Source organism: Oryzias latipes, chromosome 11, assembly GCF_053564925.1.
Source record: "Oryzias latipes strain Hd-rR chromosome 11, Olatipes_Hd-rR_3.1".
NCBI classification, from domain to species: domain Eukaryota; kingdom Metazoa; phylum Chordata; class Actinopteri; order Beloniformes; family Adrianichthyidae; genus Oryzias; species Oryzias latipes.
Window position 1 is genome coordinate 7,681,198 of NC_136247.1, and position 21,740 is coordinate 7,702,937.

Below are 21,740 nucleotides of genomic sequence, written 5' to 3' on the forward strand. Positions count from 1 at the left end.
AAACCGTCGTCTCTGCAGCTGCTCCTGTCTCCTGTCGCACGCGGCTGCGTGTGTGAGAACGAAAGGGGAGGGATAGTGGGCTCAGGCTGCGAGGTAGAACGTGCACGCGGGGAGCTGCAAGCACTGCCTGGATTGCGCAACACCAGGATCATCGTGTGCCTTTAGGCTACGTTCACACTGCAGGGCACGAAACAATGTCTTTTTCCTAGAGGGGGCCTGGCAAAAAATAATTGAGAAGCACTGCTGTAGTCAATGTCAATTTCTTTAGAATTTGATGTGATGAGGAGAAGGTTGTTGGTTGAACACCTTATTGACAGCCGTTCCACCTCATCTCTGTGGGCAGATTCGTCCCTATCAGAGATGAGCCTCACCACTGTGGTGTCATCAGTGAATTTTACGATGGTGTTGCTGTGGTGGGCAGTCGTACGAGTACAGGGAGTAGAGCAGAGGACTTCGTACACAACCATGGGGGAAGCCGGTACTGAGGCTTAGTGCAGTGGGTGTATGCTGTCCCACTCCGACTCTCTGGAGAGGAAGCTGCTGATCCACAGACAGGTTAATTGGGGTGAGAATTGAAGGCTGAGCTGTAACTCACCATGAGCATCCTCACATAGCTCCCCCGCTGCTCCAGATGGGAGAGAGCAGCGTGCAGAGCTGTTGCTATGGCGTCCTCTGTGGATCGGTTCACCCTAAGCAAACTGGTGTGGGTCCAGTCCCGGTGGAAGTGCTGCTGTTATGTGACTACGGACCAGCTTTTCAAAGCACTTCATGGCTGTTGGAGTGAGAGCCACTGGTCTGTAGTCAATGAAGCTGGAGATGTGAGGCTTCTTGGGCAGGGGAACTATGGTGGAGGACTTCAGCCAGAGTGGGACCGTTGATTGTCCGCACAATCCTTTAGCACTCGCCCCAGGACACCATCGGGACCGGCAGCCTTCCTCGAATTGACTGCATGCAGGGTGCGTCTCACCACATGCTCATCCAGGACGAGTACAGTGTGTCTGTGTGGTGAAGTTTATTCATTTGCGTAAATGCACATCATTCATTAAATCAATTAATCAAACTGTCAAAAGTATTTTACTAATTTGTTACAGTAAAAATAATATTTTTTTTAACAGCTGTGCTGACCACTCAAGAATTAACTGTGGGTCAAATAGCTTCAAGTCTGACACTAGGAGGCATCCAAGCTGCTGCCACACGGCTTTTTTCAGGTTGCTCCTAATCCTCTCCAAGCTTCTTTTGCCCTCATTAGTCACCCTCTTTCCTGGCCGCACGGACTAGTTGCTGGTTTATTCTACATTTTGAACTGATTTTGTTCAAAATGGATGGAGAATGAGGAGATATAGCTTTGAGGCACTGCAGAGGGGACCGTCTCAGAAAACATCCAGCAGCATGCTTTTACTCATTCCACAGCGCCAGCAGGTTTGCGTTTGGATAACAATGGATGAACAGAAAAACCTGGTGGGAAACTGAAAGGATGTCCATCAGATCCTCATTCTTCTGAGTCTACCAAAGGTACAGTAAATTTCTTTTATAGTAACTGCATTGTTTTCAATGTGATGTTGTTGTGAGGGGACCAGAAAACAACACAGGGCAAGACAAATTCAAATTGCATGTGCATTGGTGTTTAAATTATTTGGTATTTTTTTACTTTTTCTCATCTGCATCTTTGCCTAAGTTTTAGGACTTTGCAAAAAAAAACATAATCCCAGCCTTCAACACATTTAGTTGGAAACCGAATTAATACAAGCAAGTAGCATATTTTGCTACAGTTTTCAGTTATTGTCCCTCTTTACATGCAGAACTGCATCTTCTGTATAGAGATGAATGGACACCTCAAAACTCACAAATGGGAAATCATTAATGTACATGCAACATAATAAGTGACCCACTATTAATTTTTTTTGCACGCTAGTTAAAATAACAGGATGAAATAAAATGCTTTAAAGGTTTTGTTCTTTGGCATTCAGCAGAGCTCATGAGCAGGTTTTTCAAAAAAAAAAATTGAATAACAAATATAACATGATTTAACATCAAAGCTTTGGCCATCTGATAAAACAAAACAACTGTTGTCATTAATCATCCATGCATTAAGCTGCAGGTCTTATGCAAAACAGCGGGTAGATAATTTATGAATATGTGGCTTTTTGTGCAATAGAAAAACGCATTGCACAACGTATTAGTAAAATAATTATTTAAGTTTAGGTGTGCATTTCCTGACTCTGGACTTTATGGCTCTGAAACATTGACTGGAAGTTAGAATCCAACAAAAGTAGGAGGATAACATTTGCAGCTTTAATGCACACATCTTTGAAACAGGAGATGCTCAGATCATGTTTTAGTCCAAAGTCTCTTTAGATTTTTGGTAAGATTTGTTCGGCAAAATATTTAGAATATCACAATTAATTATGGATATTATTCCATAAGAAAATTATACACTGGCAGGCACTAAAGATTAACACAAAAAAAATAATAAAATATGTGGAAGAAACCTAATGTCTATCCTCTTTTCCAGTCTTCCCGCCTCCTTTTATGGGTCACTTAGACTATTTTCTTTAATTGTGCAATCGTAGCCTCCTTACAAAGAATGTGGGCTCATCCCCCTTTGGACAATCTCCCTTTGCATCTCTGAAGACACTTCCTGTGACCTGCTGAGCGATTCAATCAAAAAATGTACTTAGGCAAGATTTTGAAACCATACATTTTTTCTCTGACAAATTTTCTCACTGATAAAACAAAGATGATAACAAAATGTGAATGTTTTGGTAGACAACGTTGGACAAGTTTGTCATTTTTTTTTGTTTTGTTTGGACATTGCCAACGGTTAAATCATTTGAGAAAATAAAGCCCAAATCTTAGCAGAATAAAATGTTGTTTGATCATTTATGCACCCACCTCCCATCCTGGATCTTTTTCTGCAAGTACAGTACTCCAACTCTGTTAATTTATAAATGATACAACAAAACCTTTACAAAAAGTAAGAAATGCATCATTGATGAAAGAGAAGAATGCAAATTATGTTCTTATATCAGGAAAAAAACAACAACATCTTTAGAATAATTCTAGTAAGTGTTGCGCTTTCATCAATCCAGTAAATATAGGTCCTTGTAATTTACATAAGACAAATGTTTCCCAGATTATGAAGACCTTGCTACCATGTTTTTATTAGCAGCTCGGTTTGGCAGAGATTTTTACGCCGGATTCCCTTCCTGACACAGCCCTGTGTGAGATTCATTAAAAAAATGCATTACTAAACTACAAAACTATTAAACAAATATACCATTCTAAATTGTGTCATAATGTTCAGTTCAAGTTCAAAACATATTTATTCCAGATAAATGAAAATATATGTAGAACAGCAAAATAAGACAAAATTATATAAACAACAAACATACAAAAGGGAGTGAGAAGAAGAAAATTCTTATAAATTCGCAACTCCATACCTTATGTCATTATTTTCCTAAACCCAGTACTCCCACTACTGGGACTCTGAGGAAGAGACAGGAGGCAGAGCTGGAAGCAGCAGAGATGAAGATGTTGAAGTTAACTTTGGGAGTGACAAGGATCAAGAATGAATGCATCAGGGGAACAGCTCGCGTTAGATGGTAAAAATGAGATGGTTTGGACATTTTGGAAGGAGGGATACCGGTGATGATAAAAGGTTGATGAGGTCTGGATTACCAGGCCTAGAGCAATATGAGGGTGTTTGGCTTTGTGACATTTTTTAGCTTGAAGGCTAAAAATGGCATTTTTAGCTTAGGGCATTTTGCAGCTCATGGTTGATGGACGAGCAACACTGGTGACTCACTGTTGCTTCAGATTGTGGTGGGCTGCTAAAGAAATGTTATGACTTGGGAGATCCAGCTGGGACTTTTGTTGAGCATGTCAGATCTGGGTGGTAAGTCCTGTTGTGTTCACCCCAAGGGAGTCTGAAGGGGTGACAGAAAGGCCACTCCGGTCGATACTTAAAAAGTGAGGATAAGTCCTTTGATCCATATTTTTTTACAGTCTGAAAATTGATGAGACCCTAATCCAATGTTCAGAGATCCTGCAAGAAAAAGCTTTAAACCTCCAATTAAAAATCCTTCTCTTCTCTGAGAATAATATTGGTTTCTCCATTGTTTTTTATTTCTTACTGTACATTAAAGATGAAGGGGCAAGCCTTATTTTATATCTTAAAAACTGAAATTCAAAGCCCCTCTACTTTTTAGTGCTGTTCAGCTTGGACTCCATAATCTGCACTCTGACCCACTTGTTTCAGAGGTCATTGCTTCACATCTACTCTTCTCTCCAGTTTAAACCTTTCACACACGAGAAGGCAAGCTAAAAAGATGCTAGTCCTCTTAGGACCCCACGTGAACAGGCATGAAGTTCAACAGTCCTAATGCAGATCCTCCATTGCTGGTGGTGACCCCTCTGCTGTCCTTCACACATCCACATCAGACCTTCAGACCGTTTTCAGTTCTTTTATTGAGACCCAGGATGAGCTTCCTGGGTTATTTGAGCCTTTGGTACAAAGCACATTTTATCATTTCAATTAACACATTTAAACTAAACTTAATAATTGTTTATGTCATAAATGCTTTTTCTATGTTTAGCCAATAAATTAAAAGAATTCATTTCACAACAAGACTCATTTTTGGTCTGTATGACCACATCATCCAATTGATTATGACTATTAGGAGAGGCAAGTCACTAAATCTAGACTATGAAGCAGCTCCAGCGCAGCAAGCGGCTTATTTGCAGCTTAAGCCCAGCTAAAAACATTCGTGCAGAGGAGTAGCAGCTTAATGCTGCACACATTACCAGAAGAACCACGTGAGTCCAGAAGAACATTGTTTTAAGACAGGATGTTTTCAACAAAAGCTCAAGTGACAACATAGTCAAGTTTGACTCTTTTTTTTAATTCAGGGTCAACAAAAACTTGTGTTGTTTTCTAGGACATCATTTCTGCAGAGCGACAGGAGTTATTGTGAGGAAAGCAGTCTAAGTAAAGATGCCTAAACTTCCCTCTTCCTGACCACTTCCTTCATTTACACTGGGGGGGGGGGGGGGGGGGTGTCACAGGCCAGTCCAGAGGCGCAGTTTCTCCATGTCCTAGGCCTTCCTTCCCCGTCTCCGATGGGACATGCACCTCCCTAGAGAGGGGTCCAGGAGGCATCCAATGCAGATGCCCAAGCCACCAGTGTGTGAATGTGTGTGTGACTGGGTGAATGGGTCCGTGACTGTAAAGCGCTTTGTCCTTGTAGGAAGAAAGGCGCTATATAAGTATACGCCATTTACCATTACCTCAACTATCCCTCAATCTGATGATCTACACAGAAACTTTCAGCCGAAAAATCACTTTAAAAGTTGATTAATAAACTCCTCATCTATAGTTATATAATCTTTGCAATCCTCCCCTAAATGGCAGAGGAGTAGGGATTTCTAGAGTTGTCAGGAAAGCACCAGCTATGTCTAAATTGAATCCCTTGCATTCACTGTGTGACACTTAAAGAGAAAATCAGAATGTCCAGTCGTGTTGGCCTTTATAATGAGTTTCTGAGTTAAATCTCTGCTTTTGTTTTAGCTGATTTATTGTTCAAAGCTATTAAAATATTAGTGATGGATGATTCAAACAGTTTTTAAACTCTGAAAATGGCAGCCAAAACAGTACATTAACTTCTATTTATTGCTTTTCTCAATTAGAGCACAGACCTGCTCATTCACTTTGGTATGATTTTGATCTTATTCTAATTTATGGTGTGAAAAACATACCAGTGTCTGTGTTTCTTCACAACCTTTGGTCATCTGATCATCTTTTTAAAAAGCTTTAAGTTTACTTTGGTGACCACACAGCAGCGGAAAGGAAAACTTGAGATTTTTGAACTTCAGAAAAATGGTGTGACTACATTTGTTGAACACATTTACTATAAATGTATACGTTTACCAAATTCATGGACTAATGCCCTATATGTAGTGTCAAGACAGACATATACTTAAATATGGTAAAAGCAATCTTAGCAATTCAGACCCCTGAATATTGCAAACAAGGAACATATATGAAACAAATTTCATGTTTATTAAAAAATTCTACCTCCAGTTTTTCTCAGTTAAATTGGACAAGAAAAACACAGAAATCAGAGATGAACACCAACAGCACCTGTGACAATTGAGAAGACATATGTCGATATTCTCTTGGTGAGTCGAGTGACTATCTGCATGTCATACAAAGAAGACTCAAAGCAAAGGATTTAATATAAAAAATGACTTATTTACTTTCCACTTTCAATCCTCTTTGTTTGAATCCTAAAAGCAGCAGCATTATTCACCAATGTTTACAACATTATGTGGCTAGTTAGGTCTGCTTTGGCTGAAAACATTTCTCATATCTTCGCCAACTCAAGACATCTACACAACCAGGGCATAACAATGTGTTTTTGAAAGTGATTGAAGCTGACTCTGTTTGTGTCTCTGTGCATCTGCATGTTTGTTTTGCCGCAGACAGCCGGCTGTGCGGCTTTTGTCCAACTCAGGCAGCTCCAAATGGACAATTCCAGCTTCCTGAGTCTCACTGTGGTCCTGCTGGGTTTGCTGGGTCCTTGTTTGACAAGACTGACACCCAGAGTCTCCTTCCCCATGGGTGAGTTCAAACGAGTTGTTCTGATCTACAACTACAAAATATCTATACAGAGGATCTCCTCTTTAAACAAGATTTTTAGAATGAGATGCTATTTTAACCAACAGAAGTTTTTTTTGCTGGAGCAAGAAAAACTCCTGGTTTTTCAAGAAAAAAAAAAAACTCCTGTTTTTTTTTTTTTCAACTCCTGGTTTTTTCCACATGCCAAGTGTCACAGCTGTAAAAGCTTTTTGGTGGGTAAACCATGAAGTTTGAAGGCGGAAGAAGCTTGTACATATTACAGCACCATTTTGTTTTTTTTCTTGACTAAATTCTGTGTTATTTAACTTTGGATAGCACTCCTGGTGCTTTTTCTCCAATCCCTGACCTATGCTGACCTTATGGATACAGATTTTTACCCCTGATTCATATCTGAAAGAACAGAAACTAAGTTATGAGACTGAGGTTTCTTTTTTGGTAGACCACAGCTTCAGCATTCTGCTCACAGACTGCGATACATAAAGTTTTGCAAACATCTGAATGAATCCTTGACTGCAGCCTGCTTCTATAAAGACATCTATAACTGTCTCCAACTGCCTGCTGCTGAAAAACAGGAAGTCCCGGGAGACGTCTCACAAGCTTCATTAACGATGACATCAAAAACACCACATTACTGCTTCTCACTCCGGATGAAGAAACGCTCTACGTTGGAGCCCGGGACGCTTTGCTGGAGCTGGATGTTAGCCAAAAAGATGCTATGACTTTGAAGAACAAGGTAATGATTGACTGTTTGTCCACAGACGCATGATCTGGTCACAACCAGTGGTGTCTGATGTGACGTGACACTTTTTTTCAGCTGGACTGGAGTCCTTCAGACAAAGACCTGGAACAGTGTTCCATGAAGGGAAAGAAATTGGTAAGGACCTGATTTGTGTTGCGTTAAAAACAGCAAACCTACGAACTAAAAAAATAGGTATTTCTAACAGATTTATTAATCTTGTTTTTATTTAATTAAAAAACATTAATTTTGTTATTTTTGCAATGCTTAAAGAAGCTTGTATCGAGGAGTTCATAATCTTTGTCAACAATAATAGCAAGATTGACTTGAAAAGGGAGTGAGGGGAGCAAGTTGCTGGGAGGGCAGCTGCCTCCCCATAGCTCCGCCCCCTCTTAAACTAAGATTACTTCCTAGCTAAAACTTTCTTGATAAGATCATTTTTCTTGCAAGACATTTTTCTTGAAACAAGAGTCCCTTTAGTTTCCGTTTTTGCAGTCAGTGTAGACATAGTGACTGAAGGATGCGAAGTATCAGCCAACTACTGCAACTAAACTGAGTCAACAAGGTGTAACAGAAAGCTTTAAAGGTCAAATAAATTCTCTACTCCGCTGCTGTTTTCTGTTAGCAGCAGACATTGGTTTTACCAAAAGCTTTTTATATTGTTGTTCTTCTTTGTGTTTTTTAGGCTGATTGCTCTAATTTTATTCGTGTCCTGGAGTTCTTGAACTCCAGCCACCTTTATGCCTGTGGAACCTTTGCCTTTAGTCCACGCTGCACATACATAGTAAGTTTTTTAAGGAAATGTACACCACAGTTTATTCTTTTTTGGAGTACATTTGAATTGTAATTGTAATTAAACTACATTTTTACGCATTTCTGTCCAGAACTTACAGCCATTAACAATGCACCAGAACCTCGATGAAGGAAGAGGTCGCTGCCCCTATGACCCATATCAGCGCAACACTGCTGTCATTGTAGGTAAGCATATAACAGAAAGAATAGAGGACTTTAATCAGGTAGAAAAGCCAGCACTTATGTTGAAGTCATCTCAATGATGAAAAAGCTCTGTTTGTGTCTTTTGGCCTTTTGAAACCACTTATTTTATGTATTAGATGGAGAACTTTACACAGGTACTGTAGCAGACTATAGAGGAAATCGACCCATCATTGCCCGACATCTGAGTGAGGGCAAGCGTCTTGACCTGAAGCTGGATGATACGTTAGGTTGGCTTGAAGGTGGGTTCATCCTCCCTTAAGATTAAATACTTAACAGTTGGTGCTTCTGTTGAAAAACAAAACATCTTTTTAAGTTTTATTTATATTTGGCTGAAATATATACTGTTGGTTTTACGTCAACTTAAACATCTTGTGGTTGACCTTTAACCCTTGTGCTATCCCAGGCACTTTAACATTGGGAGTTGGGTCATCCAGACCCACTAGACAGTGCACTGAACCTTTTTTCTTCAATGATTTGTGATCTTCACTGGTGTCCATGGATTACATGAAATCCTCTTCACCTTTATCCACCTTTGTCATGGTAGGAATAACACGTCGATGTAAGGGTGGGGTCATCTAAGATAGCACAGGGGTTACCTACCCCATGACTCTCTCTCTCTCTCTCTCTCTCTCTCTCTCTCTCTCTCTCTCTCTCTCTCTCTCTCTCTCTCTCTCTATCTATCTATCTATCTATCTATCTATCTATCTATCTATCTATCTATCTATCTATCTATCTATCTATCTATCTATATATATATATATATATATATACGTATATATATGATGTATGTATGTTTTTAAATAAAACCCTCCGAGTGGTGTTTTAATTCTGATTATGACATTTTTAACCACAACCCCACTACGTATATTTCTTTAAAAGCCATATTTCATGTGTATCTGAAGCCCCTGTTGCCAATGGACTTGGCCATTGGCGCTGAGCTGAGCAGCTCTGCCCTCGATCCCCCCTTTCTGCAATCTACATTTTGCATGAGTGAAGAGCTTGACACAAGGGGGGGGGGGCACAAACAACACCGACTGATAGTCTCAGGAACGGTGGATATGAATGAATTCACTTGCACAGCACTTTGATGAAATGCCAGAAAGAAAGTGACTGTTCCCACGTAATTTTCCAAATATGCGCGACCAGTGCTGAACTTTTTTCTTGGCTGCAAGACCGAGAGGAAGAGCTAAGTTTAAGATTAAGGTCTGGCAGGTTATTGGTCCTTGATTTTAGCTGTGGTTTCCCATTGAAATAATTATTTAAATAACCGATTTTTGATCATGTATTTATAATTTTCCATTATTAACCAAGTCAGTTGTTTTTAAAGTACAAACCAGATTTTCACTAAATGCAGCTCAAAGAATGTGCTTTGGAAAATATGATAAGAATGAGTACCGGTAAAAAGATATTTATTACGATTTTTAATGTACGGTATGTTTTATTGTCATTATTAAATATGTGAGATCTCAATATCTTTGAACCATTATCTCCTCATATATAGGGATTTCTTTGAAATGTCTGAGCAGGAACGTCAAGTCCCAACTGAGAGATATTACTGTTCTTCTAGATTGTACAGAAGTCAATCTTCAGAGTAAAAAAATATCTCTGTGACATTGTATCTTTGTCTGCCGTAGATCCGACCTTCATCAGATCCATCTACATTCCACACGAGGAAAAAATCTATTTCTTTTTCAGTGAAGCTGGCAGAGAGTATGACTTTATCAATAAATTCATCGTCTCTCGTGTCTCCCAGATCTGTGTGGTGAGTGCAAAAAAGGACAAAAAGTTTTTTTTGTTTTACATTTTCAAAATGCAGCCTGATCAGGGACATATTGCCCCTAAATAAAAGCTGAGCTTGGCAAATGAGTTTCGGAAAATAGAGATACATTTCCTGTTTATTCTTCTTTGCTCTCTTATTGTCTTCTCTCCTCTCGTTTGTTTGTCAGAGTGACGTCGGAGGTCAGCGAACTCTGCAACGAAGATGGACCACTTTTGCCAAAGCTCAACTGTTGTGCCAGGCTGGCAGTGAGCTACCTTACAATGTGCTCCAGGACATTAGCATCCTCCCACCAGCAGAGGGAGCCCCTGCAGATGACACACTCTTCTATGGTATCTTCACATCCCAGTGGTCAGTTTTCAGTATTTTCCTATACTTGTCTACATTTTATTTAGTAATTGTTATCATCTGGATCCGATCATTAAAGCTTTTATTTGACTAAACTTACCTAACCAAGGTAAATTAGCATCAAATAATGCAGGGATAAATGAAAAACAAGTTGAAAGGAACTGGAGTGTTAAAGTTGGTCAGCCTTGCACAGCAGTCCAATTCATTTATGTTGAAAAATATGATGAATATGTCAAATGGGATCAATGCCATAATGCACATAGTGATGGTAATACCATCAAAGCAAAAATTTGGTTTTTAGGTATTTAACATCATCAAATTGACCATAAGTGTCAAAGATTTCTTGGTATTTTTCTGCAAGTAATGATATAAAACTCTTTGGTTGTTCTTTTTTTGTATTCTGAATAATTACAATTTAGATGGTATTTATAATGCGCACAGCGCCTGTACTCAGTAATGCTGTAAGCGATCTTTACAATATTCAGTCTATCCATCTCCTCAAATCTGACCGTTTTTGTTCTGCAAAATGGTTTTCAGTTGTCCTGGAAAAAGGTAAAACAAAACAGGTGGGTGTGGCCTTCATGTTTGTGAACTCAAACAGAGGCTTCAAAATAGAGCTTTATTACCACATCGGGCGAATCTGGAGCAGAGCCGGGGCGTAAAACCTCTAATTGAAAGGTTGTAGGTTCGGCTCCCGCCTTGCCCTCCCTTCTGTGCGTTCACATTTTTAGAGGACTGTGAAACTTCAAAGACTCAGGGATTCAGATTTGCTAGTGATAAATGGATGGCGTCCCTTTTAACTCACAGAAGTGGCAACCATTAGAAAATTGATCATGGAGGAGAAATGTATTCTTTTTTTCAGCAAACAATACAATACCAAAAAACAACAACAACAAAACACACAAACAAACAAAAAAAAAAAAAACACCCATTTTACAATTAAATGTTTAAGTAGAAGTTGATTTGTCTATATACCATTGAAATAATCAATACATTTTTGCCATGTTTCATAAAAAAAGGTATTCCTGCTGTCTCAATGAAAATTTAAACTTTTCTAAATTTAAATATTGCATTATGTTTCTTACCAAATGAAAATGTGTTGGGGGAAATTTGCTTTTCGATTTAAGTAGGATTAGACGTCTAGCCAGTAGGGTAACATAACTTAAGACATTCTTTTTTTGTTTACTGCTTAAACAAATTCCAGCCGTTGGTACTCTGAATAATCCTGGTATAGGGTCCAATGGGAGTTTAACCTTGAATATTAGAGACAATACTTCAAATATTCCTTTCCAATAGGGAAGGATTTTGTTGCAGTCCCAAAATGTGTGGGACAGGGAGACAGGAACATGTCCACAACGTTCAATGAAGGGTCCACTCCTGGTGCGTTCTGTAAAGGATTTTGAACTGGATCAAACCATGTCTGCTGCACACTGATGAGGAGTGAACTTGTTGCTGAGCCTTTATCCCCTGTTCTTCCGTAATTGTTGTTGTCAAGTCCAAACTCCAGGCTTCTTTCAGATGGTCCAATCTAACGTTGCATTCAATATTTAAAAGATTATGATATTTTGTAGAAATAGAGTTGTTTTTCAATTGATCTTTGAGTAGAATCTCATCCATAACATTTTCCTCTGGTTGACTGGGAAAGGAGGGAAAAATTGCCCTAGAAAGGTCGCGAATCTGCAAATATTTGAAAAAATCTTTGTTATCAAGGTGATATTTTTGTTTCAATTGGTCAAAGGTAGAGAAGGTCTTATTTTTGAACTACTCTGCCACTAAGTGGATCCCTTTAGAACTCCTTTGTTTGTAAGCTTGATTGTTGGTCAATGGCATTTGTACTGAACAAAAATTCCATTTAAAATATTTTCCTATCTGGGACCACATTTTAAGGGACTGAGATACTATTGGGTTCTGGCATTTAAATTTAGAAAGATCTGATGTACAGTATAGCAGTGACTTTAATGTATTTGGGAAGAAAGCTTGATTTTCCGACCGTTCCCAATCAGGTCTGGTCTGTCTGTCCCAGAAGGACTTACATTGAATATTACAGGACCAATAATACAGACGAAAGCTGGGTAGTCCTAATCCGCCCAAGAATGTTGGTCTTTGCAAAAAAACTTTTTTAATTCTGTGCAAGAGAATCTATTTAAAAAAAACTTTTTGTGAATTATGATAGGGATGCATTGGAAAAGAAAAATATTTTGGCAAAGTATTCATTCTGACTATATTTACAGGACCAGCTATAAAACGGGTAGATTACCTAGTCGCTTAAATTGTTTGTCTGTTTCTTGATAGCGATTTAAAAAAAATTGTTTAAAAAGTCCAGATATATCTTTTGTTGTGTTAATTCCGAGGTATCTGAAATTATTCGAAACATCAAAAGGAAAAGATATCAGTATGTTCAAGTTTGTACTGCTGAAATCTATGGGAAACATGCTCTTTGAAATATTAATCTTGTATCCTAATATGTCGCCAAATCTAGAGATGATAGTCATAATTGAAGGTATTGACGAAAGAAGGTCTAAAATGTACAAAAGCAGATCATCTGCACATGGAGTCACTTTATGCTCTGCATTTCCTCTCACAATCCCCTTATAGGTGTTAGCTGAACACAAGGACATGGCAAGGGTTCTAATGACCAAGCAAAATAAAAGAGGAAATAAAGGGCAGCCCTGTCTTGTTGAATGTTGGAGAGAGAAAGGACTTGAAAAATGTTGTTTGTTTGTACTGACACATTAGGATGGGCATAGAGTAACTTTATCATAGAGATATAGTTAGGGCCACAGCCAAACCTAGACAGGGTTGAAAAGAGAAAATCCCATTCAACCCTGTCCAACGCTTTTTCTGCGTCCAATGAGAGCAACACCTCTAGCCCTTCGTTTTTAGGGTTACGGGTGTAAATAATATTAAGCAACCTTCTGATGTTCAAAAACATTTGTATATCTTTAATACATCCAGTTTGGTCTGAAGACACAACAGTTGGAAGAATGGTTTCTAAACGTCTAGCTAATATTTTAGCCAGTATTTTATTGTCTACATTAAAAAGGCTAATGGGTCTGTAAGATCCCGGTTCTGTCGGGTCTTTGCAAACGTTATGGATTAATGGAAATGTTAGCATCATATAAAGTTGGTGGTAAATGTCCTGTTGATAAAGATTCATTATAGACCTGCAGCAAAAGTGGGGCAAGCTGATCCTTGAACATTTTATAAAACTCTGCAATATACCCATCAGGGCCTGGGTATTTGGAACTTTTCATACTGTGAATTGCTACTTTTATTTCTTTTTTTGTGATTTGTTCATCTAATACAGGGGTCGGGAACCTTTTTGGCCAAGAGAGCCATAAACGCCACATATTTTGAAATGTAATTTCGAAAGAGCCATACAATAATGTAGCGTCCCTTTCCCACATGGAGGCACGGAGACTTAACCTCTTTTAAGGTTCTTTATTCTGGTTACTGCAGACCGCAACAAACGCCGTACAATTAGTTCAGCAACTTCTGAATGTCTCCCGCTGAGACGACAACTTTATATTCCCCCCCTCCTGCTCCAGCCCTCCCATTTCCCTTATTTGGCCCATGGCTGAACACCATTGGTCCAAACTACCTAATAACAGGCTGAGCGACAGAACTGAGAGCCAATCAGATGCGTTCAATGAACTTCAGAACTTTCAACGCGGCCCAACAGCCGCTCAGTCCGCGACAATATGTTTAAAACTAAAAATACAAATGAATGTGTGCATTTTATTTAATTTCAACATTTTTAAAGTACAATAAGTCTGTGGATTCTTTTTAATAACATTGTTATGCTGTTGCTAATAAATGATGAGTATTATTTCTCGTGGTAGTTGTCTGCTGATGGTCTAGTCTGGTTGATACGTGGTGAGTTTCTGCTTCGTTCAGGCGTTGAGACTTTAAACGTGATCTTAGGTCTGAATGTTCTGTAGATGTGAGACAGACTGCTCACATGCAGACATGGAGCCAAACACACACTCACACGCTACAGTGAGTGACGGGCAGCAGGTTTTACGTTTTTACAATCCCTGCGCGATTCACCTGCTGCCTGTCCCCACAACACCTCACCCCCACCCTCTGCTTTCTCCCTCTAACATCCCGTCCCCGCATCTGCGCACTCTTTCTCAGAGACGGGAGGGCGCAGTTTTAGGCACGGCAATTCACAGGTTTCCAGGTGGTACAAACTCTGTGAAATAATAGATAATAGTAAACTGATAGCGCTGGCGCAGATTTTTCTCTCTAAGCACCGCTACGACTGCGCGCTTCTGGCATCCCATCGCGCCCGAGAAGGACTGGTCTAATGAAAAAAAAGTATAATTAAAGATTTGTCTGCGAGCCACATGTGACCATCAAAAGAGCCATATATGGCTCGCGAGCCATAGGTTCCCGACCCCTGATCTAATAACTTCTTATTTTCAAAGCTGATAGCGGGCATATAAATATTTGCAAAAAAGTTGTCTATTAGGAGCTTTTTAAGGGTCTTTTTTGGATTCTTAGGAGTAAAGTTTGGAATAAAAACACTTAAACACGTCGTTAATTGCTTTTAAATCGTTGGTAATTTGCCCTGTATACATTTGTATTTCGGTAATTAGTCTTGATGCCGCATTTTCTTTCATTTATTGGGCTAATAGTGTTTCCAGTCTTCTCGCCATGTTCATAATATTTGTGTTTTAGTTGTGTTAGTAGTTTAATGGTCTAAAGGCCCGTACACACCGGGACGAATATTCGCCAGGCGTTATTCGCCAGCGTTTTTCGCCACGTCTTTTGTGTTCACACCCAGGCGATTTTCGCTGACGATGAGCCGAGCGAACATGCAATTTCCTTCCCTGACATTAGATGGCGCTTAATGTAAACAAAAATACTCCTGTACACAAGGTGGCGCTGCGCAACTTTACACTTCTTAAAGTCGCTTTTCACTCAGAAGAGGAGAGCAAGTATTTACGCGCTTGTCAGAATCAAACAAAGAAAACATGAATATTTCAAGCACCAGTAGCTCCAACTGGTGCTTGGTTCGGGGATATTTTAGAATGTCCGTCATTATTTCTTCGCGGCAGTGTAGACGCTACTTGGCGTCTAACTTCTTCGCTGGTATGTGTGCTCAGCAAGGCAGTTTTGTGTTTGAGCGCCCCCAAGTTGTGTTTTACTGTAACTTCAGAAGCTCCAGACACGTGTGCAAAAGCGCCATTCTCATTGGTCGAACAGATTTCGACGCGAGGCGTCCAAAAAAGAAAAAACGAACCAGAGGCTTTTTTTTTTTTTTTTTTTTTTTTTTTACGCGTGGCGTTTTTTCGCGTCGGTGTGCACACTCTCATTGGTGCCCTTTGTTTAGTCACGAGGCGTTAAACGTCGGCGAAAATCGCCGGCAAAATTCGTCCCGGTGTGAACGGGCCTTAAGTTGTGAAGAGCAAATTAAGTTCCCTCTGTACAGACAACCTTTTGTTATAAACAGAAACATATGTCACCAAGTCTTTCATATATATGAGAACAGAGCTATGAAAGAAAAAGCCTGGAGCAAGATTTTTACTGCTTCAACATTTCACACCAAGTCTCTTCCAACTGTTGATGCTGGACATGCACTGGTTAACAGTTGATAAAGAAAAAGAAGACGAAGAAGGCCCTCCCTGCTTGTCCAGTTTGAACACCATGGGCTAAACGCACTTTCAAGAACCCGCATTTAGCAGCGTCTTGAACGCGTGTCACATGCCTGGTGTGTTTGTAGCATTATGTGCACATACCAGTGTAGGTGAACAGGTTTGACTCTTACAGTGTGCTGAGCGTCTTTGACAAATCAATACCTGCAGAAAACTCATTTCACATTTTAGTCAGCAGTCAAGTGAGCTCTGATTTCTCTATGGTAGAATGAATGATGGTTTCTTTTTCAACAGGCCTGTCAACTCTGGACGCTCAGCAGTGTGTTCATTCCGACTGGCTGATATTAAAGCAGTTTTCTCTGGAAACTACAAGGTCCTAAACAGAGACACCTTACAGTGGAGTGCACGAGTTCAAGAAAAGGTGGCAAATCCAGGAGAGGTACATTTTTATGCTTTATGCACGTGAAGAGGCTCCGTCAATGCTTATAGATGATAACTAGTATTGGATGGTCTAATATACAAAAACTACAGTTTTGATGACTTAATGAAAGTAATCATTTCGAAATGTTAAAACAAAATGTGTTTTTATATTTTCTTTTAAATAGTTGATGAAGTATTTCACAGGGTTTTTCCAGCTCATCATGGCAGCCATGTACAAACATCTGGGTCATTTTATTTGACCTGTTGTAAAGCTGTATTAACCCTGTAAAGCCCACTAAATGGTAAATGGCGTATACTTGTATAGCGCTTTTCTACTTTCCTCGAAGGCCCAAGGCGCTTTACAGTCACAGTCCCATTCACCCATTCACACACACATGGCGGCTCCGCTACTGAACACTGGCACCAGAGGCACCAAAGGACACTTCGACATATGGGAAGGCGGGAATCGAACCTGCAGTCTTACAGTCAGAGGTTGACCGCAATACCACTGCACCATGGCCACCAAAGAATCAACAGAAAATTCAAATTTTAAATTAAGATGATTTTTAAACCCTTTGATGAAATCCACAAAATAATTTTGCAATATTGTTTTAATAAGACATGGATATGATACGTTGGGTGATTTAATAGTTTTTGCTCACAACAATGTCAGTTTAAGATATAAAAATATTCACGAGGATTCAGGAAAAAAACAACTTATTTTCCTATCATAAATAAATAATTATCAACAAATTTTGCATTCTACAGAAGGTAATGTTTTTAAAAAAAGAATACAAATAGATGAGTTATTGTCACCATGAAGTTTAGAAAATTGGCCAAACTTTTCCCGCCAAAAATGTCAGAGATTTAATGAGAGTCGCCATTTTGAAATAAGCAGGAAAAGTCTTTTTTCTGCCTCTGAATGATGATGAACTACAGGGTAGAAAACATAGACCAAGTTATATTCAAAGGGTTATGCAAATAGTCACAGGGGGTTAAGAAGTCCAGACGGGCAACTGTGTAGTTTATCTCAGTTTGTGAAGGGAGAAAGGGTTGGAGGAAATGAGGGTTGGAGGTTTGGGAGGTTAATATGTTTTTCTCTTGGATTTTAGTGTGGCCTTCACAATGCGTCCGACAATGCTCTACGCTTTGTTAAAGAAAATTTCCTGACTGAAGACAGCGTACGGCCGGTTGCAAGAAGCTTGACAATGGTTTCGGCGGAGCACATCTACTGTCGTCTAAGTGTGCAGAGAGTGCAAGCTGTCAACAGGAAGCACTACACCATGCTGTTCCTGCTCACAGGTAGACCCTGACCCAGGTTTGTCACTTAAAGCAGAGACGGGCATGGAAAAATGGCTTTTGTCTGTAATAGCTGTTACTAAAATAATAATAATAATAATAATAATAATAATGGATTAGATTTATCTGCGCTTTTCCAGACGCCCAAAGCGTTTACAATGTGTCCATTATTCATTCACTCCTCGTTCATACTTGGTGATGACAGAGGCATGGCTGCCACTTCGCGCCTACAGTCCCTCTGACCATCACCGGGACATTCATGCACATTCACACACCAGTGGAGGCACAAATATGCACATAAAGGGTTAATATTTCTGAGGTATTATTGTTCATCCACAAATTGAATAGAAATTTATAGATTGTTACTTTGTGGTGGCTGCTGTTTTAACTAAATGAGTCAAGTTATCAGTTTGTAAAAAAGTGAGTTTATCATTTAAATGCAGACTCCTATCAAAGTTCAGATGATTCTGAGGGTGTGTGTGTGTTTTTCTGCTCTGTTCCAGAAGCTGGTCAGTTGCATAAAGCAGTGCTGCTGCGGGGCGGCGCCCACATCATTGAGGAAATTCAGGTTTTCCAGAACCCTCAGGCTGTCAAGAGTCTGAAGCTCTCCATTCCAAAGGTGCACACTGATTTATTGATTCCTCTTCTATGCACATTAAAAAAAAAAAAAGTCCTTTTTTTTCTGGCTCTTGACCAAACTCTGTGGATGTGACTGTCATTGCTGTACATTCAGTAGAACCTGAATACAAGTGGACCAGTTTGCAGCAACTTTGGCTGAACAATTTTCTGGTCATTTTTTTCGTGCAGGGTGTGATTTATGTCGGAACATCAGAGAGGTTGGTGAAGATTCCAGTTTCCAACTGTTCTTTCTACTGGAACTGCGCCCAGTGTGTTTTGTCAAGAGACCCCTTCTGTGCTTGGGACCCAGTTGGCAGGGCCTGTGTAGAGATCTTTGAAGCACAGACCCCTCTGTAAGTGTGATTGCATGTTATCATGGATCATCACTGTGAAAACCTGTCCTGCATTTTTAAAAATAATCATTACGCATTTTTGGTAAACAGGGATGAATATAACTTTAATAAGTCCCAAAGCTGCAGTACAAACAAATTATGATGCAAACAAAAAGCTGATTGATATTTTCCCTAAATGCTTTATCCGTTTTTATCATATTCCTGGTATTTTTGGAACCACAGCTGAATTGGCCATGTCCACACTTGCTGTGTTTGACTGGTGAATTAAGAATGTTTTAATCAGTGTGCTGTTAATGTTGAATGATGATAAACTAAAAGAATCGGATATAAATATCTAAAGTGTGAATATTTGTACTTTTTATGTTTAGACTTTAGAACTATATTACATAAATAAAATAAGTTTTTCAAAGTATTTTCATTTTATAAGATGTGTCTGTTTTCAGGACAGAAATTAAAAAATATCTTAAATTTCTACAAACATTTGTTTTTATTGATCTCTTGTTTCTTTGGAGCAGCTTGTAGATAGTGATTTGGCTGTTGTTGGTTTTTGGGCGCTCTTGCTTTGTTGTGTCCATGACTCCCATCTTCATCCTGAAATGAACTGTCATTTTGTGGGGGTACAGGTAGTTGTGAGCTGTCAGAAAAATACGAGTGTTTCTTTTTTTTTTGTGTACAGGAACCAGGATGTAGATGGAGGAAACGTGGAAGAGGCTTGCAGCAGTGCCTTGTTAACACACAGAACCAGATTTGGACCTAGCAAACTGCACACAGGTGAGTTCTTTTACCTGAAGAACTATTTTGATATACATTAAAATAAAATAAAATAAAAAACCCTGCTGGTTACAGGAGTTTTGCATGAAACAGTAGATATTCATGTTACTGTCCTGTAAGCATCGTGCGCTTGTTTTAAACCATTTATGAAAATCAGAAAGAATAAATACATAAATAAAATGAGTTTTTCTGCTGTTTTGGTTGAGGTTATGTCTGTACACTCAGACGACTACTTTCTCCTGTAATCTGTATATATCAGGTACATGCCCAGCTGGTGAGCTGGTTTCAGTCTCTCTGAACGAGGTGGTGCGGCTCCACTGTCCTGCAGCATCGCAGCTTTCTCAGCAGCAGTGGGAGCGCCCCAACAGCCGGCTGTCCTCAAGCCTCTACCTGCAGCTAAAAGATGGCAGCCTGAGCTTTGTGGCCACACCCACAACTCTGGGCCACTACCTGTGCCTGTCCACAGAAAACGGCTACCGACAAACCATGGCCATCTATCACGTTAAGCAGAAGAGCAGCCAAGCTCCAACCAGCTACACCCATCAGACTCCAGTTACTCAGCCTGCACGCAGACCTAGTCCAAACACCTCCACGGGGAGTTTGGACAGGGATTTTGTCCTAAATCCAACCGATTTAGGACAAAAAGACAACACCCCTTCCCTGTCTGTTCAGAGCATCCCTGCCTCCAGCACTCACCGAGCCAGAAACAAGACTGTGTGGACTGAGGAATCTCAATGGAGAGGGGTGAAGCTCCATGACGGGGAGCTCCTAGTGTCCAGCCGAGGTCCCTGCTATCTCAAAGAGCTGGTGGCTGTGTCCATTCTGCTGGTGCTGTGTCTCAGTCTGCTGATTACAATAAGTCTTTACTTTATCCGACAGCGATGCCACTGCAAAACGATCCCCCAGCCTCAGCCTTCCAGCAGAGATGCTGGCAAGGTAACACCTGAGGAGGTGGAGCCAACAGGGAACAAGACTCTGGGCAAAAGTAACAGTGAAGTGGCGAGAGGCAGAAACGCCAGAGGCTTTGTCTGTAATGGGATCACCACAAGTTCTGATGGACTTTTACCTAACACTCCCATCTGACCTGTTGCAGGGGGCCAGATTCTTTCCAAGGGTTGAACAAATCAGTCCTGGCTGCACTAAATTTTAGATTTTTAGGCTTTCGCAAAGAACATGGTGGTGCCTTCTTTACATTTGTGATGATGATGTTCCGGTAAAGATGCTGCTTCCACTCTTACTTCTATGAATTGTTCTCTCTTTGCTCTTTGGACACGTCACTGATTCCTTCCAGCCACAAGATGGCACTGTTCTGTACGTCTCATATTCACATTAGTAATCAGAGGAACATGGTTACATGTCACCAGAACGATTTATCAAAAAAAAAAAAAAGAATCTCAAAGAAGCAGTTTAAAAAGTGAAACTTAGCAGAAGTTCAGCAATTTGTGTAAAGGACTTGAAACTCAAAACAAACTTATGGGGGGGGGGGGATTCTTATTTTATCATAAGATTTACACTCCTCACAACCTTTGCACCATTCTGAGGTTTAAAGGAAAACGTTCGTAGAAACATTTATGTTCTGATAAGAATATAATATATTTACTTTATTCACTTTTTCACAGCATCACAGAACTAGACTTTTATTCATATAAAGACGACACCACCAATGCTGGACCTGGACATAAGTTATTTAAGCTGCAGCGTCTGATTTGGTTTTCTAAAGCCAAATTTGTGGGTTCTTATCTTTCAACGAACAGAATATAATAGGTCAAGATTACAATTCAACGAGCGCTACACATGTCATCAAACCAAGTATTCACATTCTTTAGTTTTGATCCCACTTGCTTCTAAATCACAGTTTTACGTAAATTATGTGTTACTATGTTTGGTCTGTGACAGACATTTCATCAACACAAAGCATCCTACTAAGGAACATTAATAAAGTTGTGCAAAAGTCCCTTGTTTCCTGCATGTTTGCTTTGAAATGTGTGTTAAAACTGAAACATAATCTTATAGGGTTCCGTACTAGACAGCTGTAACCTAAGGTGTTTATTAACCAGATAGCTTCCATGGTTTTTCAATGAGCAAAGTTTAGCTGAGGAGGAAATTATGTCATGTAGAATTAATTCAACCATCACTAATTACAATAAACATGGCATGTTGTCTCCCTAAGGTTGTAGACATTTAA

The 21,740-nt window shown here is 39.7% G+C and overlaps 1 protein-coding gene across 3 annotated transcripts; it reads left to right on the forward strand.

Moving 5' to 3' along the window:
* Positions 1 to 818: 818 nt before the first annotated feature.
* sema4ab (sema domain, immunoglobulin domain (Ig), transmembrane domain (TM) and short cytoplasmic domain, (semaphorin) 4Ab) lies at positions 819 to 20,944 on the forward strand. Of its 3 annotated transcripts, none has more exons than XM_078954677.1 (16): positions 819 to 956; positions 1,411 to 1,512; positions 6,481 to 6,619; positions 7,210 to 7,370; positions 7,452 to 7,511; positions 8,059 to 8,157; positions 8,258 to 8,351; positions 8,486 to 8,608; positions 10,004 to 10,131; positions 10,316 to 10,497; positions 16,389 to 16,533; positions 17,627 to 17,816; positions 18,317 to 18,432; positions 18,621 to 18,784; positions 19,461 to 19,555; positions 19,815 to 20,944. In XM_078954677.1, exons 3-16 carry the CDS (start codon positions 6,523 to 6,525, stop codon positions 20,636 to 20,638), a joined length of 2,478 nt encoding a protein of 825 aa, XP_078810803.1. In that variant the 5' UTR covers positions 819 to 956; positions 1,411 to 1,512; positions 6,481 to 6,522; the 3' UTR covers positions 20,639 to 20,944. The 3 variants fall into 3 exon arrangements, with proteins under 3 accessions (XP_078810803.1, XP_078810804.1, XP_023815849.1); XM_078954678.1 differs by having other exon boundaries at positions 6,485 to 6,619; XM_023960081.2 differs by lacking the exon at positions 819 to 956 and having other exon boundaries at positions 1,335 to 1,512; positions 6,485 to 6,619.
* Positions 20,945 to 21,740: the final 796 nt, after the last annotated feature.